This window comes from Pempheris klunzingeri, chromosome 10, assembly GCF_042242105.1.
Source record: "Pempheris klunzingeri isolate RE-2024b chromosome 10, fPemKlu1.hap1, whole genome shotgun sequence".
Classification (NCBI taxonomy): Eukaryota; Metazoa; Chordata; class Actinopteri; order Acropomatiformes; family Pempheridae; genus Pempheris; species Pempheris klunzingeri.
The window spans coordinates 16369336-16396047 of record NC_092021.1 but is presented as its reverse complement, the minus strand read 5'-3'; the positions used below and the strand labels follow the sequence as shown (position 1 = coordinate 16396047).

The following is a 26712-nucleotide window of genomic DNA, read 5'->3' as shown; positions in this document are numbered from 1 at the left end:
CAACCAAATGCAATAACCCTTATTGTTGAGACAGGAAAAAAAAAATCATGCAAAATGATGCCAGCTTTTCATAGCTGATAATCACCTGGATCACTTTGAATCGGCTTTGATATAAAAGTTACACACTGACGCGTAACAGTCACAACAGACCAGCTCCCATTATTTCCATTATTAGGCGCCTATTATTTTCTTACCCTCCTTAACTCAACTTTGCTGGTTTGCAGGTCTCATTAAAGGCATTTTTGCAGAGTTTTTTCTCCATATTTTGAACCAATCAGTAGAGACACACCAAAGGGCAGGGACTCCAGTTTAAAAAGAAAACGTCCGGAGGAGGCTCACATGTGCGGACGCAGGCAGGATTGGCTCCCCTGAAGCATCTCATTAGGATAAAATCAGATTTATTTCAATCCCTTTCGTCTGGAGCCCCCTTATCGATGAGCACCTTCACAGTGTGACCGCTTTGAATAGCCAAATAAACTGTCTGTTTTAAAAGAAAAAATCATTTTAATGGGAGCAACAAAAAAAAAAGAAAGAAAATAACATAGCTTACTTGTTATGATGATAACATCATTTATTATGTTTCAGTCACATTACAGCAGATACAGATTTACACGACAGCATAGCAGAAAAATAACCGGCTGAAATGAATAAATAAATAATAAAAAAAAAAGACTAAATCTACATTAACAACATTTTTAACTTCTTTAACCACATGTATCATGAATGTAGCAGTGGTCGGTAAACTTCTGGTAGCCTACAGCTTTAATAAAAGACAAAATACATAGATTTTTTTTTTTTTTAAATCACTGACAGGGATAATTATGCCAGTTTATGCTACACAAGAACATTTCATGTACAGATTCTCAATATCTTTCTTTACTAACAGTTTAGGCTACTTAACAGAAGCTTCACTTTTTTTCTTCTTTTTTTTTTTTTAAAACACTATGAATCAGCTTTAATCTATTTTGTGTACATCCAATCACTATCACCAAATGTCCCATATTATGTACATTATATTCATCATCATTACAGTGTTGTCTGGTTTTCTGACTTAACAGTGGAAACGAGGCGCCATGACAGAACAGAGCAGTCAGTAGTGGAAGAATTTACACTTTGGCCATTAACTCATCTATTTTTATTTTATTGATTAACCTGTGGAGAGAGAGAGAGAGAGGGATGGATAGATAGATAGATAGACTTTTTAAATAGTTTTAACTGTGAGGATAGAAACTGTAATAACCAATGTCCTTTGTGCAGTTTTTCTCACACTCTCTCGGTGCCAGCAGCTCCGATTTTAACGGGGACACTGTCTCTGAAACCGGCGTGGCAGAGGGTGAGATTCTTCTCCTTTTGGCCTGTTCAAAGATCCCAGAGTCGCTCGAATCAATGGACTTAATGGAGGACGGCGTCTCTATCCAGCTCGACTCTGATGTCAGGTCTTTGGGTTTGGTCTCCTCCGAGCCGCCGATCGGTGACCTCTCTGTCGGGATGGAGTCTCCCTCCTCGGCCAGGTAGTTGGCGCCGGCTCTGCCACCGATAGAGTTAGCGGGCCAGCAGGAAAAGACCGAGCTGGATTTGCTATTTACGCCACAGTACTGCGGCGGCGTGCGTCCTCCCCAGCCTGACGGGTCTGCGTAATAGCCAAGAGGCCGGTTGGAGCAGCCTGCAGTCGGCAGGGGAAGAGCCTTCACTCCGGCCGCTGCGTAGGACAGCAAGGTGGCCGCGTTACCGGCGAAATCGGCGGCGTCGTATGCCGAGGCAGCAAAGTCCAGTCGGTTGTTGGCAGGGGTGACAAACCATCGCTGCGGGGGGGTGGCAACAGTGGGCTCCTCGGTTTGCTGCGGGGATAGCAAGCTGTTGCCGAGTGGGACGCTGCGCTCCGTGCCAGGACCAGTCCCCATGCCAGGGTGAAAGCGAGATTTGGCATAAGTGCTGACAAATTGGTCCTGCAGGAAAGAGCTAGGCATGGCATATCTCGCACCCGGCACGATCTGTGAACGCGGAGAGTCACCCGGTGATGGAGTTAGGCGGTCGATGTCGCAGCCTGTGTAGACACTGAAAAGACGGAGAGAAAAACAGAGAAACAATTCAGGAACTAAACTGCGCGCCGTAGCTGGTTCAGTCAGAGACATTTAGGTCAGTATCCATTTCGCCAGTCTACTTTTATTCAGAGGAGTCCCAGATCTCAGAAGGAACGTTTTCTGGAGACGATCACAGGGTTTCAAAACATTTATGGCATCAAATTTTATCTTTACGCATGTGGAGGGTTTGGTATCAGGCCTACTGCCTCACACACACACACACACAAACCAACAATACAGTTGAATTACCAAAGATATCGCTTTCATTATTTGTCTCACATCTGAATTTTACGGATCGCTTGTCAGTGTGTCCTTATTTTCTCCGCTATATTCCCATGAAGGAGGAATATTGAAAGCAATACAATATAACAAAACGAATATTTGTAGATTTGTTATCTTGTCAAATATTTACTTAGCGTTTCTGTCTGTTAAATTAAAAAGTCCTCGCTTCAGGCCAAAGCTCGATTCATTTTCGAAACCTTATGAGTCCCCTGTACTTTGGATGGTAATTCACTAAACATGAAGCAGAGCTAAAGAAGTGTATTTATGTTTAATGGATTCGAATGGCAGCAGCATGTAACAATATAAAGAGGCTACGATTCATAATGTTTCAATCGAATAAAAGAAGTTTAAAAAATAATAATAATAAAAAACTTACGTGTCATAGTTGTCCCGAAATCCTTTAGCAAACGGATTGTGGTCGATTTTCAGTTGCGTAATCTGTGGGGGAAAATAGTGCATGGGTTAGAAAACAGAGGCGCACGGCAGCGTCAAATCTAAAGAGGAAAAAGTTTATTTTTATTTGGTGTTGAATCTACATTGTGTTTAAAAAAAATGTGCCCAAAAGGATGAAGTAATTCCCTTTCCTTGATTCCCATTAAAATCCTCACAGTTCTACTTTGTTTCAAAATAAAATAGGACAAGTAATATTTTAAAATGTAGACCCCCCCCCCCCCTCTCAATGATACTTTAATGGTCAGAATGAACAAGAGGTTTGTGTGCGTGCACATTTGCAGCGTTGTGTCACATATGAAGTGGTCGTACGTCGGTATTCTGGTAAGCTGTGACGGCGATGAATTGCGTCTCTGTGAAGGTGAAAGTCTGGACTCTCCCTGGTTGGCTGGTGTCCTCTGTCCCATCCTCGTTTACTTCCACCACATGGAGCCTGGGCTGGTACTTGTGGAGAGACTGGAGAACCACCATCTGGAGATGCAATGAAAGACGCGCGTCAGAAACTCGGCTGCAAACTTTAGATGGACGATCGAAGCAGAATACTGAACAGATTCAGCTCTGCTTCGTCGTTGTTTTACGGTTATTGCAATAAGGACGCACTGCTGCTGTTGCACTTTACATGATACAGCCAGCAAGACAGTAAAACAGCAAAACACTGCAGATGGAAAATAATAATTTGAAGAAAGGAAAAATAAAGGGAGGGAGGAGAAATGATGTATTTTTCAAACTGGTGGCCTGCTACATGAGTATTTACATATATTTGTCGTGGCTATGATGTTGCATTACCTGCCCCGTGTTGTTGGAGGCACCTTTGTTGTTTGTGAGCTTTAGCTTTCCAAATGATATTTCTTGACGCATCCAGTGCGCACCGGTATTTGGTGAGTCCGGGTGCATATAAACTCTATTTCCTACAAAGAATACGCAAAAACACAGAGAGATAAAACACATTGCATATGGATTGTAATTTTAAAAAGAAGTTAGGTTGCCAGAATAAAAAACAAAACAGTTTATAATCACACATTTTTTTTTACTATGGAATTAAAAATGTTATTGCGCAACAAATGTAGGAATAAATAAATTAGAATACCTATTACATTTGTGTCTGCTTTTCCACATGGCACCCACTTGCCTCCTTGAAATCGCCAGTGATTTGGATCAGCAAGTATCACATCTACAAATATATTGTAGTGAGCAGTTGGGTCGAGGCCAGAAATGTTGAAGCTTAAAAATGGGAACATTCGTCTGTGGAAAAATAAAGACACATTTAGAAAAACGCCTCGGATAACAAAAAAAAAAAAAAAAAAGGGGGGAGCACAAAAAGCAGATTAGATTCCCCGTTTTTCTCGTGAGCCTGCTTTGGTGTGACTCCAAGTTCGTTATCCTTTTTTTTCCTAAATTTGGGAACATAGTGATTCGATGTTAACACTTTGGGAACAAAAGCGTCTCACTGATGTAGCCAAAAACGGACTAGTTCTGCAGGTGCGCGGCGGATGAGCCCGTGTGCGCGTACTTACCGTCCTTGCTTTGTGATGATCATCTCTGTTTGGTGTCTGTGAAACTTCAGCCACAGGGCCCTGTTGCACAGATACACCTGCGCTTTCCCCGGAACCAGTCCTGCTTGCGCCGAGGAGAACTGGTAAAAAGCCCCTCCTTGGTAAGTGTGTCCATACTGTTGCGCGTAAGGGTAGCCCGCGGCCGGGTAGCCTTGAGGAGAAGTGTTGGTCAGAAGGCTGTTGTAAGCTCCATTACTTATGACCGGGTGATGGGCCATGTAGCGGCTGGGACTTCCAATAGAGAAAGCCGGGTGCGCTGGTCCATGCTGGCTCGGGTATGGGAACATGGCACTGGGAGCTGCTGAGACTGACTGCGGTTGGGTAGATGGAGAAAAGATGCACCTTTCTCCTGCAGATCCATCGAAATTATGACGGATGTCAGAGACTCCGTGAAGATCAGGAGAGAGTTTGCCCCTCTGGACGTCCCCTGATGCGTCCTTGGAGTCGGGAAAATTGTCTGCCTCTGACTGATTCGTCATCTCCCTAGAGTTTTTTTTCAGAGGTGAACTTCTCTCCAGGTTGTCACTCGCAGATATAATAGGATGGTCCTGCAACGAAAGCTCTGATCCATCGGAGCTCGAAAAGCCACTGCCCACATTCATAAATTTCTTGGAGAGATCACTCGCTGGCGAGATGCAATTCTCGACCTGCATAGCTCGATAGGAACTCACTATTAGCTCAACCTATATCACAGGGCTTTTGCACACGCCTTTCTTAATCCAACACTATGAAAACGCCTCACAATGAGTTGAGGTACTGAAGGCAGCAAATTAGCCAATTGACACCATCCTGCAATCAGGAAGGATTTTCTTTCCATCACTCTCCCTGCTCGGCTAATGAAACAAGTATTGTCATTGGTTAACTCGAGGCTGTAATTTAATTAGACAGCTCTTAATTAGGACAATCTGAGGAGCGCTGTGAGCAAAGTGATTTGTTTGTGGTGTGACACGGGTCCATATTTGATTAAAACATATGGACTCGGACTGTTTCTTCTAATGAAAGCGTGCACAAGAAAAACAGATTAAAAAAATTAAAAAAAAAAACCTACGTTAAAAAGTACGTTTTAATGGTCGTAAAGATGGTTTTCTGCTGTCAGCCGTGACGCCCGCCGCGTTATTTACCTATTTATCCGCGTTATTTACCTATTTATGCGCCATGAGTGCCAAAGTGTGTCTGCCGAAGAAACCAAGATATATTATTAACACACCAAAAATGACAGTCCATGACAGGCAGTGCATCTGATGCCTTAAAATGTTTGTGATATAGCGTGAAATCATGGCGTCCCACTGAAGATGTGTTTATGAGTCCCAGAGCTGGTAAATATTTTATACCGTAAAGTTATGAACCAGCGGGCTGATAACAGGCCAAATACATCTCGCAGGAAGTAAAGGGAAATCCTAAAACACCAAATATGTCTAGGGCTGTTGAGTTCAAATCATTTGAATGTATTTTTTTTGTCTCTTGAAGGAGTTATTGCAGGAGCTTATTCAAACTCATAAAGCCTGACTGTTTACACATAGTGAGATCTGCCTGAGAAAAGATTCTCTGTGGAAAGCATTCCCCACAAAATTACATTCAAATGGAAGATGAAATCTGATGTCTCAGAGATACCTGACAATTAGAACAAAGGGCTAAAATTTACTGTCAGCAGCTTGAGTTCAGTGTCTATCAATTAAAATAAAGACGAGCAAGTAGAACCACAACATTTTTCCATCATTTCATCAGACCAAACTATTCCAAAACTATCTGAAGTCCTTGCTGCAGTATAACGAAACTTTATCGAGGCAATGTTGATTTTTTTTGGGAACTTTGGGTTTTAGCTGTAGTGCAGCGCTATTAACCAGCAAGTGTGCATTGTGCAATCTGAACCAGACAAGGTTAAGAGAAGACAGACCAAGGCCAGTTTCACTGATGGTTACATCCACGAGTTTGTATCTCTAATGAACAGCCATGAATCTCTGAAGCTAACAAGAGAGGTCATTACAGTAGGGCTATAGGGTCCAGCAATCTATTCCTGTGAAACAAGCAAGCACAGGCATGCCTGTGCCCTAGCAAGAGCCCAGTCTCTGCTCTCCTCATTACAGGATTACGGTTCACTTCCATCACTGATCTTTAATAAGCAAGATGGGCTCGCTTTTTCTCTCCCTGAACAAACCAATTGTTGAACACCCATGCAGCAGCTCGGTTTGTTTCCCCAGGTGCTCCGGTGTCTATTTATCACACCAAGTCCTCTCTTTCTATTGGCTCGGCTAGCTGGTGGACATAACCAAAAAGGAGGGGGCTGATTTGTTATGCCCGTGGCCAGCTTTGTCCCTCAGGGAGATAGTATAGTGCAGGTTAGGATTTGTGCCTCCTGCTTGGTACAAACACTCACATTGACCAGCTGAGCTTAATGCACCGGGTCCCTATGGACGGTGTTTATGCTATTTCTACTCCAAAATTATTGCTTTTGAACTTAAATTCCAATAAGTCCATGCGTATCTACAATTTGACAATGCAGGAATAGAATCAGATCCTATACCTCACTTGCAACAAACCTATTTGAAATAATGTGTGAAAATATGAAAATATATAATTATACAAAACATTTTTTTTTTCATGAAGCCAATTCTGGTAAGCACTATTCAGTTGAGGATAAAACAATGTGCTTTTTTTTTTTTTTCCCAAGCACTGTATCACCATTTTTTATTGTGCCAAAGAAATCTGCTTGCCACCTGGGTCTAATCTAATCAATGTGAATGACAAGGAGAGAAAAAGCCTGAAAGTGAGCACCAGCTTAGGGACTTTACCTAATGCCCAGTACTGTCACTTCAATGATATGATCACAGCACACAAAATGACAACAAAATTATAGCCAGCAAGGATATGGGGACATAGTGTGCTACTCCAGTCAGGTGAAATTGCTTTTTCCGACTATGAAATGGCTTGTCTCTTGTCGGATGGGTAAACATTTCCTTGTCAGGCCAGTAATAAGGAATGAGGCACACTGGGCTGAACTAAGAGGATAGAGCCAAGGTTATTTGGGATTCATGACAGGTAGTGGCTTATATTACAGCGGCACTAAAAATTTCATGGGAATGCATTTAAGATGGCCTTTAAGTTATTTATATGTTGTTTGCCAGAAGTCACATTGCAATTTCCATCAATAAATCAAAGTGAAGCATTTCTTCCCGTCTTACCGGCTCTTTGATTTAAAAGAAAAGACAAAACCTGCATTTACCTTAAGTCTTTAATTAACTAGCATGACTAATCTGGTCAAGTGTGTTGGTGCTTTGTGCAATGCTAACATAACTATTACCCCCTGGGGCCTCCTGCCATCAGTGATCTGCTCTGTCAGAGGGAATCAGGGTGCTCTCTGACAGAAATGACAGCTGGAGGCCTGCTAAGGGGCGGAGTGGACAGTTGTGGCTTTTAAACCCTTATTAGCTGTCCTCCCTGGACACACTGAGACACGCGCATACGCAGAAGTGCACTCGTACACCTGCTCATTATTGATGTTCTGTAAGGTCGCCCAGCCTGACTGGATCCAGCCGTGAGTCTTTACCACAAAGCAAATTAACCTCAGGACAGGTGATCATGATGTTCTGTGGAAATACAAGTGCCACGGCTGCTGTGCCAGCCTGCATTAAAGAGATTACTCACCAGTGGTTCTGTGTTATTAAAAGCTAATTATTTATCTCTCTGTTCCTACAGTGTATGCCAATTTAAATACATCCTCCAAATATAAGCGACTCTGTTTACTCAGGAAATTTAGCTTTCATTACAGTTTGCAGAAATATAAATGGCAGAAAAAACACTGGCAAATTTATACACTGTATTATTTGAATTCATTTTTAAGACCATTTGTTTCACAGTGCATTTATTCACAGTTATTGTTTTGCGATCTCGCTGCATTACCACTCAAATTTGTTTTGGGGTTTTTTTTTTGTCATTCAATATGCAGTTTGTTGCAAGGCCCTACAGTCCTGTGTGTAACATCATTAACATGCCATTTAACAATCCTATGCCAGGTTAAAGCACTTGTTATTTTTTATGTATTTTTTTTGCATCTTGCATCACATCACAGGAAAATGACAGGTTGGTAATTAACACACTCCTATGGAAATAATTGTGTAATTCTATGGGAGAATCAACCATGAGTTATTCACGCTGCTCAATTGAGCTCCTCCCCTCTCAAAAAAAAAAAAAAATATATAGAATAATGTGAATGCAGATGATGGTACGTAAAATTCATACATAATTATCAATGTGTGAATTTAGTCTCATACCAATCCCATAGCAAAGTAACACTTTGGGCACCGCAGTCCCTGAGAGTGATGTCTACAGCTGCTTCATGCTCGCTCTAATGTGCATTATTTGTACTCAACAAATGGTGAGGATATAATGTCAGGAATCATTAAGTTAGTGGAAAGGCTAATGTCTCTTCTTTTATCACCTGCTACTGACCTGTTATCAACTGTTTGGTTTGTTGCTAGTCCCTTTAAATTTTAAAGAGCCCGTGTGACCCTGGGAGTGCAGTTGGGGTTTGTGACCATTTTGTTATTTCTGCTGCCATGCACTGTCAGACGTCTGCAAGTGAAGAACACGGCCACTGTCCCCAGCAAGCCCATGGCATGAAAAATTCAGGCTAACTCTACTTTTTAAGCCATTTCTGATGAAAAGCACACAGAGATGAAACTGACTTATGCCAAATGAATATCATTGAATCGCTGTGATTGTGAGGCTGATGTTTGTAACTTTGAAATTATTTATAAAACATCAGTTCCATTTTAAGAGGAGCCATGCCATGAAGTGTGCACTCACTTACTAACCTCCTCTGAGGTTTCCTGAGCACTATCAGCTTAAACCTAAACAATAGAAAACACAAGGCTCCGATCCAGCAAGTTAAGCTTTGCCCTTTTTGATGTGAGCCCACATTGCTTAGACAGAATGAAAATAAGTACTAATTACCTAATCGATGACTACGTTGACATGATGATGAATGTTTAATCTGAAAACAGCTACTGAGAAACATGTTATCTGAATATTCAACATCCAAGAATTGGTACCTAAACATCTTTAATTATATCTATGATGAATAGGTGATTGACCTGCAACAGAAATATAAAAAAAAAACAAAAAAACGCAAGTGCTGCACAGGTCCCTTGAAAGAAAACAAAATTTGCCGTTTGAAGAGAAAATATTTTGGGGAGAATAGGAGCAAACAGGCGACGTCGTGTTACAAGAATAATCTTCATTAAAATCACAGGCAACAACACCAGGCCAACACGCAGCTCATTGGGAATGCAGTGTGAAAAGAGAGGCCCACAGATTATCACTCTACGTAACTCATGTTTAATTTATCCAGGAGCAATATTGTCAAGAGCCCTACCAGTCCAAAGAACTAGACGCTGATAAAAGCTGGAGTAAGACTCGGGGAGGACCAAAAACAACACAGGCTTTGAGTAAAATGTCGCAAAATGGAGAGAACACGCTTGAGAGTGGAAGCATTAGAGGCATCTTCGATATGTTTAGCACAGCTTCACAGTAGTGTAATATAACTGGTTTAGGACTGTTAATATTTCAAAAGATGACTTCTAAATGGAGCTGACGATAAAAGTGTTCACACAACAAGCAGACATGATACACAGCACTTAACCTCTGCTCTGATTTGGAAGTCTTCCACAAAAACCTGCACCTTCACAGCAGACTGTGCACTGTATAATCCTTAAATCTTGGCAATACAACAGAAAAGCAAAATAGTCTTACAAGCGAGTATAAGATGTAACCCTAAAGCAATTTCTCTGTGCTCTATGATGTGCTTTTTTCTTCTTCTTCCTCCTCCTCCTCCTCCTCCTTCTCCTCCTTCTCCTCCTCCCCATGGCTGAGTGAAATGGAATTGCCTCTCACATTCAAAGACAGCTCTAGGAAGGTGATAATAGAGCTACTCCCTGCTGTCTGCAGGCAGGAAATAGGAAAGTGGCATATGGGGCCAGGAACCAAATAGAGAGGAAATGTGACCAAGCAAAGGAAGGAACTAAAGGAAAGGTTAATGATCAGTTCTGAATTCTACAGGGAAGAGGACCATGTTCCAAGTTGAGAGGAAAAATAAATGTGACATGATTTATGTCTCCACCACTCACATCTAGGCTGTCACAAACAAACACGTGGAAACAAGTTTATTTTCTTGACAAACTTGGCCAATGGTAAGACTGATGAAGACATAAATGTAGCAATTTGTTTGCTTTTTATTTTACACTTTGAATGTTTAATCCATACAGCCGCGCGCAAGCACCCAAGGACGCCGCATGCGTCAGAAGTGGCATGGAGGAAAGAATCTCTCACGCAGTTCACACTGATTAGACAGATGAAAAATACAGACAGTACCGTATCATCAAGGAAGAATCCATCTTCACGGCCTCACCAGTATGCTCCTACAAGTGTGAACTACTGGCTGGTGTCCTACTGTTGCCTTTATAGCAGCCCAACATGCTCTCCGGCCGGCCTGCAGCATTTCCAAGAGCCTTTAGGAACCGATCCATTCTTTAAATGACCAGGAAACTAGGCCGCTGGGACTAAATTAGAGTTTGGACACTGTACACTGATTCGTGTTTGAAAAAAGAAGGAGGGGGCGGGGGGAAAAAAGGAAAGAGATCACAGAACGAATGTAAAAGTTTGCAGCGAATGTGAGCGAAAACATGAAAATTACTGCTGTGAGAGCAATAAGGCGGACGTGTTAGCATTTGGGACGATTTAGGCCACATTAGCGCGGAGTAGATTTGCCTTCAAATTCTCAAGCTGTTACCACACCTTGGTTGAAAGAGTTTGTGCCCTTTCACCACCAAGCTGGATTCCAACCCTTTAACTATCAGTTACATCGGCTGTAAGGAAGGATTCAATTTTGAAGCAATTTGCACTTGGTTTGAGCTGCTACTGAGCTTCTGTTAACATTTATTGTAAACTGTCTTTCTAATGATCAGAGCGAGTGGGTGATCCCAAGGAAAGAATAGGGTGAAAGCTGACAGAAACACTGTGATGCATATTGTGGACTTTAATAGAATTCTGCAAATATGGATTAGTTACATGTATATCATATACATGTATATCTAGATCAGCAGATATAAGATCAGTTACAAAGCAGAGTGGAGACACTGGATTAAAACATCTTGCCGGGACAGATTGTTGTGGCAACAGCTGGACAAAGCAACATCACAGAGGCCGGCTTCTCCCAGATCTGACAGCTAGATCATTTGAAGCTGACAAGATAACACTTAAATGCAAAGGTGACATGACAGTGTCTTCAGAGCCAGATGGATCAATACTCGGCTTGGCTCGTCAGGATCTGAGCAGTGGTTCTGCAGCCATGTTTTTTTTTTTTTTTCTTTCTTTTTTTACGCTGCCGTTTTCAAAATAGGCTATCGCTGTCTGGCACAATGTCTGGTACGTTATCAATGAGCAGATTTCCTTTCTTATGTTGTAACTGAAATATTGATACATTCAATTTAACAAAACAGCCCAGGAGTCCAGAGGAGACTGAGCACCTTTTACTTATTTTTAGATTTTAGGAAAACCTTAATAATCAAAAATGTTCTCAGAGATGTAATGAGAGGAGTTGACATAAAAAAAAAAAAATAGACATCCAGGTGAGTAAAAAGCTCTATGCAAGAAGGCCTGATCAAATTCTAAAGTAAGTGGTGGCTGAAATTATGAGACTGAAATGATCAATGATCCGTCAACTCTTAGTCGCAGTCAAAAGGCGCTCGAAGAAGCCCACTTTTCCAAAACGTCCCCCAGTGAGACGGCCAAGAAGTCCCGTAGATCAGTAAGAAAACTCGGCAAGTTGCCTTGGTGACCATCCAGGCTGCACCGACTGGCACTATCTCTATTTTTTTCCCCCTCTCCCATCTACATCTATACACTTAAATAAAAAATCAAATTCTATCGCTCAAATATTCAACAGTCCCTTTTTCCCTGTGAGAGGTAAGGAGTATTGTTGAATAATGCAGCCAGACGGGGATCTCCCAGAGCTGGTCTCTACAGGCATCACTGAGTAGGTCTGATCCCACTTGAGTAGCATCTATCATGGTGACATCATCATTCACACAAGGAGATCTGATAAGACAGTAGTACACTACTCTACTACTTGAGCCAACTCTAAAGCAGGCAGTGGTGTTACTCATTTTAACCAATCTACCGGCCATCTGTTGATGCTAAAATCATGGTCTGACTGCCATTTCTAAATCAAACACCATCAGTATGCCTTTATTGCTTTCTGCGGAACGCTAACATGTTTTCGAGAAAAAAAAAAATATTGGTAGCTCGCATATTCTCTTTTACCTTGTGTGATTCTGGTGGGTGTGTAAACGTAAAAACCACAGGGAGAAGCAAGAAAGAAGACAACAACATCTACATGCAGCAGCAGCAGGTCTCTACCTTGCAGATTAGGGCACTGGGAGCACTTTGCAGGTTGTTGTCACAGGTATGACGAGGGAGAATTGCGCTCGCTATCCCCAGGTTACACAAGGTGTGAACAAAATATGCAGCCAATTTGTTTTGTGCAGAATTAGAAGGAAAAACATTACAGGAATATGCTTTGGGTTATCCATATCTGTCTCCCCCTATGCTTTGGGTTCCCTGTTTACTATTTGTACTTCGGTGGGTTTGTTTGTTTTATCATTGCTTTAACTATCTGTGACTGATGGTAACAAATTCTTGTTCTTGTTCTTGGAGGTATATCTGAACACGTATGTTCTGGTTCAAATGGTTATTTTAACTGGGCTGCGAGTGACATCAAATCAACAACTAAACACCAGACACAGCATCAAAAAGAAACCCGTCCAATCCAACGAGCTCAATCAAATCACAAGGACAAAGAGAGAGTGTGAGCGTTGGCACAGGAATTACTGATCTTGGGGGAATTGGCAAGACCAACAGCAAGCAAGTGTATTACATATGGCGTGCCATTTTCACAGCTTCCACAAAGAGAACACAAAAAGTGTTATATCTCACTATCTAAGACTAATAAACAACAAGCCAGATATGCTGATTCTGGTTAATACTGTAACAAAGCCTTGAGGTAAATGAAGCTCATGGAAGACTTCTCAATTCATGTTTGAGCTTAGTGTACAGCGAGATGATAAACCGTGTAGTTTGAGCCGAGCAAAGACGGTAAATGAAGCTGTCCTCCCACTAATTCTATGAGGTGTCAGTCGGGAAACTGGCCTGCCAGGATGACTTTCAGCTCTAATCAAGCCAGATGGTTTCTTAACACTGAATAAATGAATTGATTTGTATTTAGCATCTCTAACAAGGTTCATATTCTTCTACACATGACGCAAAGGTGGTCAGCAGAAGAATTAGAGTGCGATTATCTGCTAACTCCGAAGAGGTACATTGTGCATCTCTTCGGCCCCACTGACATGAATGTGACTAACGTCTTCGCAGTGTTTGTATCTGTGAAGTTGACAAAGTGTTAGGACAAGGCCTTTGTTATCACAATTGTACACAGCTCACACCTCAAGTGTTATCTTTTCTGTCCTAACCCACTAGACTTTATTACTATCATTAGATGGATCACTGCACTTTCTCTTTGGTGTGAACTGCTATCAATTATGCAGCCATCTTTCAATTATTGTATATTGTTAAAGTACCTGCTAATGAATTGTGAAACTACTGTGTTATGGTGCGATTATACTGGGCAATAACCAGCTACTGTACACTTGGGCGCCTTTTTTCAATTAGATCTGGGTGGCAGTTTTTCAGTCATTAAGCACGTTTGGTGTAAGGATGTCCACCTTACACTTAGCCAAAGGTGTTTCTGCAGTTGCTTTTAAGCAGCAGCATCCCAGCCCCAATGCAAAGCCACTGCTGCATGTGCGAGGACTCCGAGGTACCCACTGTGATTTTCACTAGGGACTTTGATATTCACACCTGTGCTAGGTGTTGTTTGGGAGTCTGATAAGCATGTGTGAAACCAGAGGGGTGACTAGAATGGGGACCTCATTTTGAGGGGACAGATCTTTTCAGACATATCTATCGAGGACGGCTGTGCTGTTTTGTATTTTCATGTATGACAATAAGAGGAGACAAAGCACGGTGTATCTTAGCTACCAGCCATGTGTCTAATTGAAGCTGCACATGGCCATATGGGCATGTGCGAAAAATAGAATGTCCAACAACTACATAAGGATTCGAGTGGCACGTGGAAAAATAAAATATTTCCAACATCATTGCCAGTCTGGTAGTCAGTGGCTGCACAGCTCACGAGGGGAAGATTTATCTCAAAGCTATGGCAGCAATTCATGCAAAATTCAACAAGAAATTTTTCCAAGCAGCGTATAAGGTAAAATAAATTTTCTGTGTATGAAGAAATCTAATCATTCCAGGATCAGAGGCTGAAAAACAAAGTTAATGAGAGTTGCTCTTCCTCTCTACATCGGTGATGTTCAGAGGCAGTTATTGGAGGTGTTAATTGGCAAATTCAGTGCAAGTCAAGAGCATGTTCCCTGTCGTCCTCGCCCAGCAAGGCTAGGTCATTAAACCGAGAATGGATTCTTTCATGCTGCCTTAACCCTTGAATTGCAAGTTACCATTCCGCAAAACTTCCCCATGCTCCATCCCACCCCCATGTGTCAAGAGGAAAAAACAACCTACACTTATTTAACAGCGACAATAAACTAACAGGAGGGTGACATCTTGAGAGCCAGACTTTCAGCCGTACTCTTTTTCATATTGGCAGTCAAATGTCTTCTGAAAGTTCAGAAGTTTACTAATGTCCAACACTCCAACCCTTCACGAATAAGCATATAAAACTAATCTGTGCTGTGGTGGCTGAATAATGTGATTTTCAGAACAATGGCGTCACCAAACTCCACTGATCAGTCCTTTTGTGTTCTGTGTATTGAACAAGTCTCTCATCCGTCTGAAATGTGAGCCTCCTTTGGGGTTCTGGGTGCGATCTCACTACTGCCTCTGTCATCACTTGCTGTGACTGCCAAATCTCTGCTCCAGAAATCAGGGCTCACAGACCAGCACTGAAACAAACACAATGGAGAGGGGCTGCTCTGAGACTTTACACAGGCAGCCATGGCTTCAACACATTTAATCGAACAGAAAGTCAGATCCACCACTTCTGCACAGAGAGCACGAGGAGCCCAACGCATGGCAAGACAACTGTGAGGTGATACTCTCAGCTCGCAACGCCATGAGAGTTGGCAGTCTCTCATGCCAACGGTGACCAGTGCAGAGACAGTTGAATATGCTTCTCTCCTAAGTTGTTAATTATCGAAATGACATTGATGTGAAGAGGGCATTCCAGCCAGGTGACCTTAATCCACTTGCTATCTCGCTGTTTTGATTTGATTTGATTAAACCCTTTAACAATCTCTTTTTTCCACTTGTGTTATATCTGCTTGGCAATGGCGCGATCTGATAAACATCGTTGAAATATTTAGTGGAGCAATTGTTGAAAATAATGACTTAGTGGAGTGGTGCCTCATCTGTCTATTATCTTCTGCAATCACAATCCAATTACTGGCCAATAAAGACAAAAGGTGTTCTTGTTAAATAGAGTTGCGATATTTCAACTATCATTGTTGTTTCAATATTAGATTTTAAGCACTAATTTATTGTTATTTCTCGTAATTACCGTCGGAAACCAGACATACATGTCATGTCTAGAGGAATACATGATCTATTGCTGGTCAATGCGAATGAAAAACTACTGAATATATATTATATATAATATAACAACTGTCAATAGCTGTTAAGAGAAAAACAGGAGGAAAAAATGGGAATAGGTGCTGATGAGTATTAACACAAAAATTATAATTAAAGGACAAATACACAATTTTCGACCAATTTAAATTCAAAAAGGTTTACACTTACATGTGAAGAGTTTGAGCTACAAATAAACATTTTCCAACCTAAAAAAATAGGTCTGTTTTACAATTGTGTCCTAGAACCAGGGAAGATTTCCCTTGTTGTGCACAAGTGGATTATGGGTTGCACACTCAATGGAATAGTGCTTTCTTTTAACTGACACTGGATTTTACAACTTTACCATTAGACAAAAAAATGTTATTACTTCACAGAATGCTACACACAGCTGCTGTTCTCTGTATCATTGAATAGTGTTGCTGAGTAGCCGTCCTGCTTGTCGCCGCGTATTTCAATTCACTCCCAGTACACCTGAATGTAACTAACAAAGCAACTGACACAGATGTGCTACATACATGTGAACTAGCTTTGTTACATGGATATCATACGTCATGAAATATTAATGCAGAGCTGTATTTTTTCAACAGTTTTTTTTGCAGAACTTATTCAAAGGCCGCGACGATAAAGTAGCTGTTTTTAAAATCTTTTTCAAAAAACACAAAAAAGCCCAACATAGTGTCATTTTCTCTTTTATTATGCTTTCACTGCTTCATTTTCGCTGTTTCACTGTTTGTTTTTTTCTCTGTATATTCTGTATTACACCATAATGACCTATAAATTCATTATTCCACTCAGTCCACTAAAAAAAAAAAAAAAAAAAAAAACTCCAGTACCATCAGCTCATTTTGCAAGTACAAGCTGATAACGCAGGCCACAGAGATCACTCTCTGCATAGGATAACCTACAAGCTCAGATAAGCAGTGGTAGAGTGCCAACAGCTATACTGTGCGTCAGTTTCCTCCTTCTCCTCTGTGCTTGAAAATGACTGTGGTCCCCTGAAGCCAGTGACTTCCCTGTCTCCCCGAACTCTCTGCAGCACCGACTGGTGGTGCAGAAGTGCTGCTGATTAGCATGCAGTAATGATGGTGAGCTCATTGTTCTAACACCTCCCCTCTCCTCCGCACCAATCTGTCACCATTCAGTGGGCTAGAGCTGCCTCAAATGCTTCTCTCCACAAATGAGATGGATAATTAGGTGCCCCTCACGAATGCTGCACTCTTCTCACCCCTGATTGCTTTCACCTTCTTGCTCCTGGCAATTTTGACACCTTGTAATCAGCCTGCTACTTCTCCATCTCAATCCATATCCTTTTCCTTTTTTTTGTCCTCTTTCATTTTTTTGTAGCTCCTAAATCTATTTCAGATCTACGGCCTCTAGTAACAAATGTCCCAAGGAGAAATATGTCACATGAATCCCATACTCAACTGGAAATGATGGCAGTAACAATGCCTTAGGAATAAACTGGAGTTTTCTCAAACTGTTCTCCTAGATAATAGTAATATAATAATAATAGAATAATGATAATCATAAATTAAATATAGTGTACGGAAATACACAAAAAAAAAACCTTGCTGTCAGTACGAGTTTCCTCTTCCACATAACAATGAATGACAACATAATTATGAGCAAGCAGCTGTTCATGATCCCAGAGAGAAAAGCGTGCAGGCTGCACAATGTTCAACTCTTCACAGATTAAGCAGAGAGGATCATTAAGGATATGTATTTGCCAAAAAAAAATATGTATATATATATATATATATATATATATGTGTGTGTGTGTGTGTGTGTGTGTGTGTGAGAGAGAGAGAGAGAGAGAGAGAAATTCTCTTCTTAGTGTCCACACTGTGATGTGAAATGAACATTGGTGTGGTTTATGTCACTCTAAAATAAGCATGCATTATGTCAGGCACACTACATAAGATGAATATGTCATTTTCATGTATGGTCACTCCTTTTCCTTCACATAGATGATGTGTTGTGTTTTAGTAATGCTCCTCTATCTTTGTCTAATGACTCATTGGTGCGGAATAGTTGATAGCATCGCTACAACACTGTTTTTATCCCCTTCTGAGCTATTTGTGAAACGCAGTGAAGTGCTCAGCGCCAATTATCAGTTAAGGTTGAAATAACAAATCAATCAGTCTATTACGCAGTATTTGATTATGAGAAGTGAGTTATGATACCTAACACTTATAAAGAGAGAAAAAAAACGGGTTTGCAGTCTTCACACCAGCTCAGCTACCCAGCACAAGTGTTACCAACCCGTAGCTGAAGGTCCTTGCTGCACAACAATGTGTTCCAACACACGCAGTGTCCCCATTTCCTCAAACATCATCACGCCGAATGGTGAAAATTACTGCAATTGTGTGCAAAGGTGTGAACAAATACTGCAGAAGTCTAAACCTGATGCTGTCGTTAAGAAAAGATTTAGTCAAATGATACGTACTGTGCTGTAAATGACATACTTTGACACAGCGGACCTTCTGTAAATGAAACATCATCTATTTCCAAAGTCTGATTACCTGTATTTCACTGTTCAGCCTCATTTTATCATATTTTTCCATAATTATTATGTAGCCAACAATATAATTGAAACAGGCACACCTAAAATGTCTAATTTTATCACTTTGTATCACCTAATTGGAGTAAAAACACCATACCAAGTTCATTTATCAATTACATAAATGTATCTACAAAAATACATTATAATATTGCATAAGGTAAAACCTTCACTATACAAATAGCAAGGTAATTTGGGCACCTAGCTGAACAATGCGCATGTGCCTAATGTTACCTGATGCCATCTGTGTAGACAAATTTAATAAGCACGGGACATATTTATCTTTCAAATGCTTTAAAAGTTGGAAATAGTATAAACACACAAAGAGGAAGCAAATGTGTCTTATTTCAGCAAATATTATTGCAAATTTCTATTTACAAAGCAACTCTTCATCACTTGAATGAAGAATGAATGCCTCACTGAAAGGACATTGCTGCATGCTATTAATGCAAATTAGGTATTAACATGTTAAAGGTATAAAGTTAATAAATACACATCTTGTCCACCTTATGTCTTTATGGAGGCTACATGTAAAGGCTGTTTTATATCTGCGTGTTAAAAACCACTGAAATGATAAAAAAAAAAAATAGTTGCAAGAGTAAATGTCGGCTTTATTTGCTCATATATACCATATTATGCATCATCGTCACTTAGTACTAGAGTAAAATCTCAGCGCGATATTAGAAAAATATAATGGGCATGAAAGTGTACCATTCAATTCTTCAGTATTAAATAAATGGATTCAAGTCTTATTGCAGTGTCATTTCAAATCCAGAACAGCGCATATACTTCATGGCAGGCAGGACTAGACCATGAATACAGTGAGTCTTGGGATAGTTGTGGCCTCGGCCCGTCAGTCTGTGCTTCCGCTGTCAATTGTCGGCTTCATTCTTAGGAGAGAAATGCAAGTAGAGGTGGCTGTTCATTCGGTCCTGAGGAACCACAGCGTGGCAGAAAGCACATTTATCAGGGCTGCTGCTCTGAGGCGTCGCCAGCTCTGTCCCCACGTCAACTGCATCACACAGCTCAGGGCTCCAGAGAGGCTGCAGAGCAGGATGAACCAAAGAAAGCAATATATTATTCATGCTCTAAACAATCCTTACACTCACTCTATTAAAGCATGCTGGACCACTTGGCCTTCAAGTTGAAGCATCAGTTGCTTTAAGGGCTGCGAGAACATGTCTGTCAACCCCATAGTCTTGGACAAATCGCACTATTTACGTGTTCACCCAAACCATCAAAACAATCCTGCCTATTATAAACGCCCGTGTTGATGCAATCCAGGGAAGGAGTCATATTATGACAAACTGAACCAACTTTTAGATCTCACTGCATGTCATTCACAATTTTTTTTATTAGGCATATATACACATCAGCAAATAAAATCCTACTTAACCATCATACTTGTTTCATCAGATTCAGACACTGTAATGTGCTTCCATCTGGCTCACACTTTCCAGCAAAGATGCCAAATATAACCAGAGCATCCATGCTTAAGTAAAAAAAGAATCCGCACACATTACACAGTAATACGTTTCGCCGAGTTAAGCCAAGGGGATTTTTTTTTTGGACTTCACACCGTTTCACTCCTCCATTAGCAAAGACCAATCAGAATCTGATAATTTGCTACTAGTTTTCTCAGACCTTCTCATGTGATTCTCACCTGCTGGGGTCCCCGCACACTCTCCTGGGAGAGCGAAGATGATGTTGAGTGGGAGGGGGATGTAGGATAGACAAAAGTCATGGGCAGTTCCACGGGCTCCTCCTCTGTCTGCGTGGAGGGGACATTACTGAAAGGCTGCTTCATGGGCACGGTCAGACCAATGTGTCTCTCTGGAGCACTGTTCAGGAAGTCATATTCGCTGTCCGCAGGGGGCGGAAATTTGACACTGAGTTTGGTGAGAGAGTCTAGTAAGTCCCTGTCCTCTGGACTGGTGCCGCGGGACGCCAGAGACGTAGGCGGGAGTGGGATATCCACTGCTGACCTTAGCGCTGAGGAAAAGGGTCTCTCTGCCTCTTCTGTACGGTCTGTGCACTGGATGGGCATGGAGAACCGCTGATCTGTCAGACGGCAGAGAGAAGAAAAAAAAATTAGATTTTTGCACAGTTTTTTCCGTCTCAGTCAACATGTTGACGTGTTCCAGCGCTCGCTTTGAGGGCATTAGAGCTTGGCAACAATTTGAGAAGTTGCACACATTTAAATATAATCCTACTCCTTTCAATATCTATAGGATAGAAAAATATTTTTATCACACTTTACAGTCATTATCATATGAATAATTATGTTTAATTATTAACTATACAGCTAGCATCTAGAGCCAACGTCACGTATGCGTCAGTGGAATTATTAAATGTGTTTATTAGCGCGGTGGTCAGACATTGTTCAGAAGGGCAAAGAGGCATTCATGTACAGTCCTGGTTAAGGACTTGTTATCTAATTATCTTTAAGAACAAAGCAAAAGCTAGCAAACTCCTAAGCTATTATGACATACACAAACCTGTTTCAATTCAACACATTATCTTTGATGTAATTGAATGAAAAAAAGGAAGTGGATTGAGGTTTGGGCAATAAAACACAGCAGGTAATATTTGGTCAGTAATAATGTTACCGTTTGATGTATCGTTTCCTCCATGGAATCTTTTTAGGTGATCTTTTTGTCTTCTGGTTAGAGATCGAATCTGCCGGAATTTCCCTTGAATTGCTTCAAATGCATCCAGCATGTCCTGACTGGCAAACAAATAAATAAATGAAGAGTGAGGGTGGGGGGGAAATCCATTCTTTAACTGCAATGTCCATAATTCTTAAGAAAAAAAGGCAAGGCAAGGAGAGACACATACTAGTCAACGCTGCTGTTGGCTGGCATATTAGGAGCAACACCAACAGTGCCCATATTCTCCTGATAAAAGACACATTACATTCAAAGTGATCATTAGCAACAATTATTCAAGGGCATATTGATACATCTGCAGTTCTATTCACACACATCCCAAATTTACATACACTGGTGAAAAATGATTCCTGGCCCGTTAAATAATAGACGGTAAAGCTCAGGCTGCTGGACTGTGCAGCGATATTATCCTCTAGCACCATCTGGTGAAGCAAAAGTGGATCCACCTTGTGGGGAGTAAATAGAGGGTGGATACTATTAACAGCAGCAATGTGATCTCAGCTTTCCTCAATTGCTCGAATCTTTAGGAAACAAATGAATGGACGCACGGTAAACCAATGATAGCATATGGACATTATGATCAGAGTGAGTGCGTGAACAAGGACAGAATTTCTCTTAATTCTTTTGCAAATGATCTGAAAACCCCTTTAGGAGAAAACAGAATAAAGACTAAGGATATTATATTTGTAGGCTGCCTTGTGCTGTACAGCCAGAGGTGCAGAGATGAAAGAAAAAGTTACTTAAAGCACGATGCTGATAAAAGACAGTGCTAAAAAGTCGTCTGACACTATATATCACATGTGGATCAACCATATTTTGAGCCTCACGGTTGTTGCTGTATTCATTTTCCATTGGTGCAATGTCAAACGTCAAGCAGAAGTCCTATCAACATGTGTGTGTTTGTGAGAGGAAGCTGTATGTACGCTCATGCGCAATTTCAAGCACGACAGTGAAGAAGAAACAGTTTGGGAGCCATCGTGTAGCAGTTTTCACATAGTGTAGACACAGAAGGAGTAGGATGCAGCACAGCCAACATACCAGGTACGGTATTTTCCTATAAGCGCCGGCCCCATCAAGGAGATGGTTACAAGGCTCACATTTCATCTCTCCTTTGAATCCAAAACAGTGAAAATGAACAGTTTGTCAGGAGGAAATGCTACATGAAACAGATTCATTTATGACAGTCCAGAACAATTTCTTGTCAGTTTCAATGCCCAGAGTGCAATGCAGTGCAAGAGTTAAATTATCTTGTGGGCATATAAGCAGAGAGATCATCTGGCACGTCTCACTAACCTGATGGTTGCCTTGTTGCTGATAACTTAGCTTCAAGTTTTGAAATCAACTGCTGCTGGTCCTCTATCTGCTTTTGAAGTTTTTGAGTGTATCGCTCATAATATTCAGTCTGTAAAAATGAGGTTTCTGTTATTTTTGTTAGCACCAATATCTGCAATCTGGTCTATGCCTATACGTCTGAGCGTGTCACATTTTCATACACATATATAAATAATGATCACGTTCACAACAGAGTTCTTGCTATTTGTTAGCAAAAATAACACGAGTTAACACACTTTCATAACTTCCGTTTCATTTCGTGAAACTGGCAAGGCGAGCTATTCTGCGACTTATTATTTGTGCTATATTGGTAATGCCTGGCTCATTTCACACAAAACCTTTTGCTCCTCACGTCGTTACCATTTGCTGCAGCTCCTTTTTGGCATTGTCCTTTTCAATGGAGACCTGGCGATAAGCTTCAAAAGCTTTGTTGAGCTGGTCTCCAATGTTCCTCTCCATGCCGTGTGCTCCACAATCATCACTGACACAGCAGACATGAGCCCTGTGGGTGACATCGCAGAGGGCTTTAAAACACACGGGGCAAGCGTGGAGTTTGTGAGACCTTTTAGCTTGTTTTTCATACAGTCTCTACACACGAGGGTCACCTTATCTTCAATCACCAGAAAAAATAAGAAAAAGAAGTCATTAACTTTATACGGTGGTGTGAAATTGATTGATTTAAGTAAGCTAGTGATGCACTGACAAAGCTGTGCTAAAACTGAGACGCACGTTTCATTAGATCAGCTTATTACAGAATATCAGCACAACGTCCAGGAGCAACATTCACATTTCTAGTTTTAGTTCTGTAAGCGATGATCTGCTGAAGATGAGCAGCTGAGCCACTGAAAAGTAATGTGAAATAAATACAGTTATGCAGTGCCTTTATTATAACACAGCCGACGAAAACAACCCTGACACATTTGTCTTTTCTTGTCCACTTTTGAGCCATTTGGAGCAGACCTGCAGCACCGTGCTTACTGTGGTAGGAGTTAGTATGGACTTAAACAAGACAGAGGCTGGTGTCAGTCTCACCCAGAGGTGCTCATCAATTATTGATCAGTCTTCATAATAAATGATAAATGTCACAGTAACACACTGCCTGCCAGTGGCACCACACACACGCGCGCGCACACACACACACACACACACACACACACACACACACACACACACACACACACACACACACACACACACACACACACACACACACACACACACACACACACCAACAGCTCCTGGATGAAGCCACAGTCAAAGCCTTCAGGCTGGGATAGAAAAGCACATTAACTCTGACGCCGGAGCCTTCAGATAAACAGCACTGGGGCGCTTTAAAGTGCCATTCAGAGGCTGATCCACTCAGTTCCGTATTCTTTAAACTCAGGCAGACCGGTCAGCCATAGCTCATTCAACCAGTGGTGGATAAAAGCGACCGAGCACCAACTCCCCAGATGAGTTTACCACTCTGCCGGTGAGTGAGAGTCCTCTTACCTTCATTAGAGTAACTGCTAAAGTCCACCTTATTGTTTTGACACCGTCGTCGCCTGGTCTTCAGATGCAAAGTTACGAAACGCTGGAGAGGATATGGCAATGTATGTTTTACATAGCCTGGCTGAGTTGGGAACTTCCCTCGGGGAATCCCCCTGCTCGGTAGACTTCCGCCTTTGCTCGAGCCTGGCCAATCAGCGCGCAGCTCAGAGGGGAGCTGGGTGCTTTGCTGGTCGAGGGTTCTTCCAGCTTACGCGTCTGCAAACCGACTGTTGTGCATGTGAAAACTGTCCCCAAACTGACTTATACTGTGCTCATTTTGCTTTCTGACGTGTTTTATTGCGTTTTTGGACGTCTAAGATGTTCTGTAGAAAAGAGCTGGGACTATAAAGCTGTAAGCTGACCTGTCAGGGTCTATATGCAAAAAAAAAAGTGTTGCTGTTGGGCCACAAAATATGCTAATAAGGCAACCAGTTCGCCTTAGTGAACTGTGAACTTTAGTAATATCGATTCCTTAACTATGTGCAATTAATTAAAGCAAGAACATTTTCAATAGTTACAAAGGCAGAGAGCCACAAACAGGGTAGTTAAGTTGCAGAGATGGTTGAGAGATGGTATAATGCATTGCTGGCTTTGCCTTCATTACAGGGTTTGTTGATGATAAGAAAAACAAAATATGACCTTATTCTTTAAATGATAATAATATAGTCTCTTAGGTTGGCTAACCAGTGTTTAGATGTAATGAAGGGAGGCAGCATACATACTGCCCCTAAACACTAGAGTGGTTTATTTCTCACTTTTAGGTCTTCAAGCTGTAATTTAGGGGGAAAAAAAGAGTCACACATATGTCCTTGTTTTTTTATGATTGGTGATTTTGACGTATTTATTTGTCTGTCTCTTTTACAGGAGACATTTTCACAGGTAGGAGAAGCCCAGCTGTAAATATACAATGACTGAATTTCTTTCAGCAGCTTAGTTTCATGGTCCTTTTATTGTGTATGCTGGCTCACTGTTACACTGTCATGGCTTACTGGGACATTTGAACAGAGCAGAGCCACCACTAATTGTTATTTCCTACTGTGAAAAGTCAAACTGTCTATTGCAAAAAAGCCCAACATAAGACTCATTAATACTTTGCTTTTCTTAACTGATGTATATGTATATTATATATGGTCTGGGAAGGACTGTAGGCTTATAGGATACCTCTTGCCTTGTCAAATCACTATAATAAAAATGTATGATCATTCCATGTAATCAATCATCCACACTAATTATGTTATCTTGAGTTTTATATGACAATAATAATGATGCATTTTATTCATAGACTCCTTTTCAAAGCACTCAAGGACATATTATAAGACAAAGACCAGTAAAAACACACAGCAGTCCATCAACACATCGTAAAATGAAACAAAGCAGAGATATACAATAATTATAAGTATAAAATCATCATCAGTGCAAAAAGTCAATGTAGTTATTAGAGTCGGGATCAGACCAAATGGAAAGTTTGTGAGGGCACTGGAGAGAAGGACCAAAGGGGACAGACTTCTACTACTATGACCTCTTATTTGCTGAATAGTCTCAAAGCCCAAATAAGGGTCTCTCTCCCCCGAATACCGTGTGTCAAGTGCACTTTCAAATCACATACAAGGTGAGAACTATCACCACTGGAGGTCAGCAAAAACAAGTTGCTTTTTAAATTGTCATCATCTGTATGGATGAGACTGATGAGAGAACGTTCCCATGCTTATGCAGAAGGAATAACAATCACACAGACTGTATATATAGATAGTTTTCCCATACAGTAAATGCACAACTGTCCAGGCATGATTTGGTCATCAGATCCACATTGCTCCTTGAAAATCACCATTATGTGGAGAGAAAAAAAAAGCCACAATTGCTTGCCTTGATTGTTTACTTCTGGAAATGTTTAGTTTGCTTCTACCACACAATAGTTGTTGAAAGAGGTAACAAACTCTAACAGGTTCACCGGTAACAGAACAGGGGAACCCACGCATGAGCTCCCACACAACAAAATAATGTCTGCAGATGTGACAACACATAGATAAATATTTGATCAAAAAAATAATAATCATATTAATATAAGGTATCAGTGAGCTTACCCTGACTCACATCATCCGTATGTGGAGGTGTTCTTTGCTGAGCTATGGTGCCCCCTGGTGATATTTATGGTTAAAAAAGTAATTTGTGGCCATTGTTTGTGCCACATGGGATTAGGTTCTTATGTTGAGGGCACAACTCAGTAACATGCGATGTTAAGGCTTCCTTATGCTCCCTTCTGCTCTGCTCTCTTCTTTATTTCAAAAAGCCTGCTCAGAGCCAAACTTATGAAATCCCTAATGACAGAGAAACACTGAATGATGATGTTGAAGTAGTTAGTTGCTAGGCAAAATGGGCCACAGCCATGAATGATTTTATTCACATTAATGTGCGTGGCTGCACTCCTTTTACATTTTTCATTTTTTCATTAGGTATTGATATAAACTTTTATCCATGGGTTTGCATATTGACAAGATGACTTTTTTCCTATTTCACTGTATTTGTTTGGGCATAAAACATAAATATTCATACATGTACAT

The 26712-nt window shown here is 41.0% G+C and overlaps 2 protein-coding genes across 2 annotated transcripts; both read right to left on the bottom strand.

Annotated features, from left to right (window-relative positions):
* Positions 1-1211: 1211 nt before the first annotated feature.
* On the bottom strand, positions 1212-5019 carry tbr1b (T-box brain transcription factor 1b). Its single transcript, XM_070837900.1, has 6 exons — positions 4328-5019; positions 3901-4055; positions 3600-3721; positions 3126-3284; positions 2740-2801; positions 1212-2055 (listed from the first exon to the last, which is right to left on the bottom strand). Exons 1-6 carry the CDS (start codon positions 5017-5019, stop codon positions 1212-1214), a joined length of 2034 nt encoding a protein of 677 aa, XP_070694001.1.
* Positions 5020-19213: 14194 nt separating this feature from the next.
* Positions 19214-24260, bottom strand: tank (TRAF family member-associated NFKB activator). The gene is made up of 8 exons (XM_070838721.1): positions 24116-24260; positions 22985-23126; positions 22586-22694; positions 22331-22401; positions 21462-21520; positions 21233-21351; positions 20287-20684; positions 19214-19666 (listed from the first exon to the last, which is right to left on the bottom strand). The coding sequence occupies exons 2-8, from the start codon at positions 23081-23083 to the stop codon at positions 19496-19498; spliced, it is 1026 nt and encodes a 341-aa protein (XP_070694822.1). The 5' UTR covers positions 23084-23126; positions 24116-24260; the 3' UTR covers positions 19214-19495.
* Positions 24261-26712: the final 2452 nt, after the last annotated feature.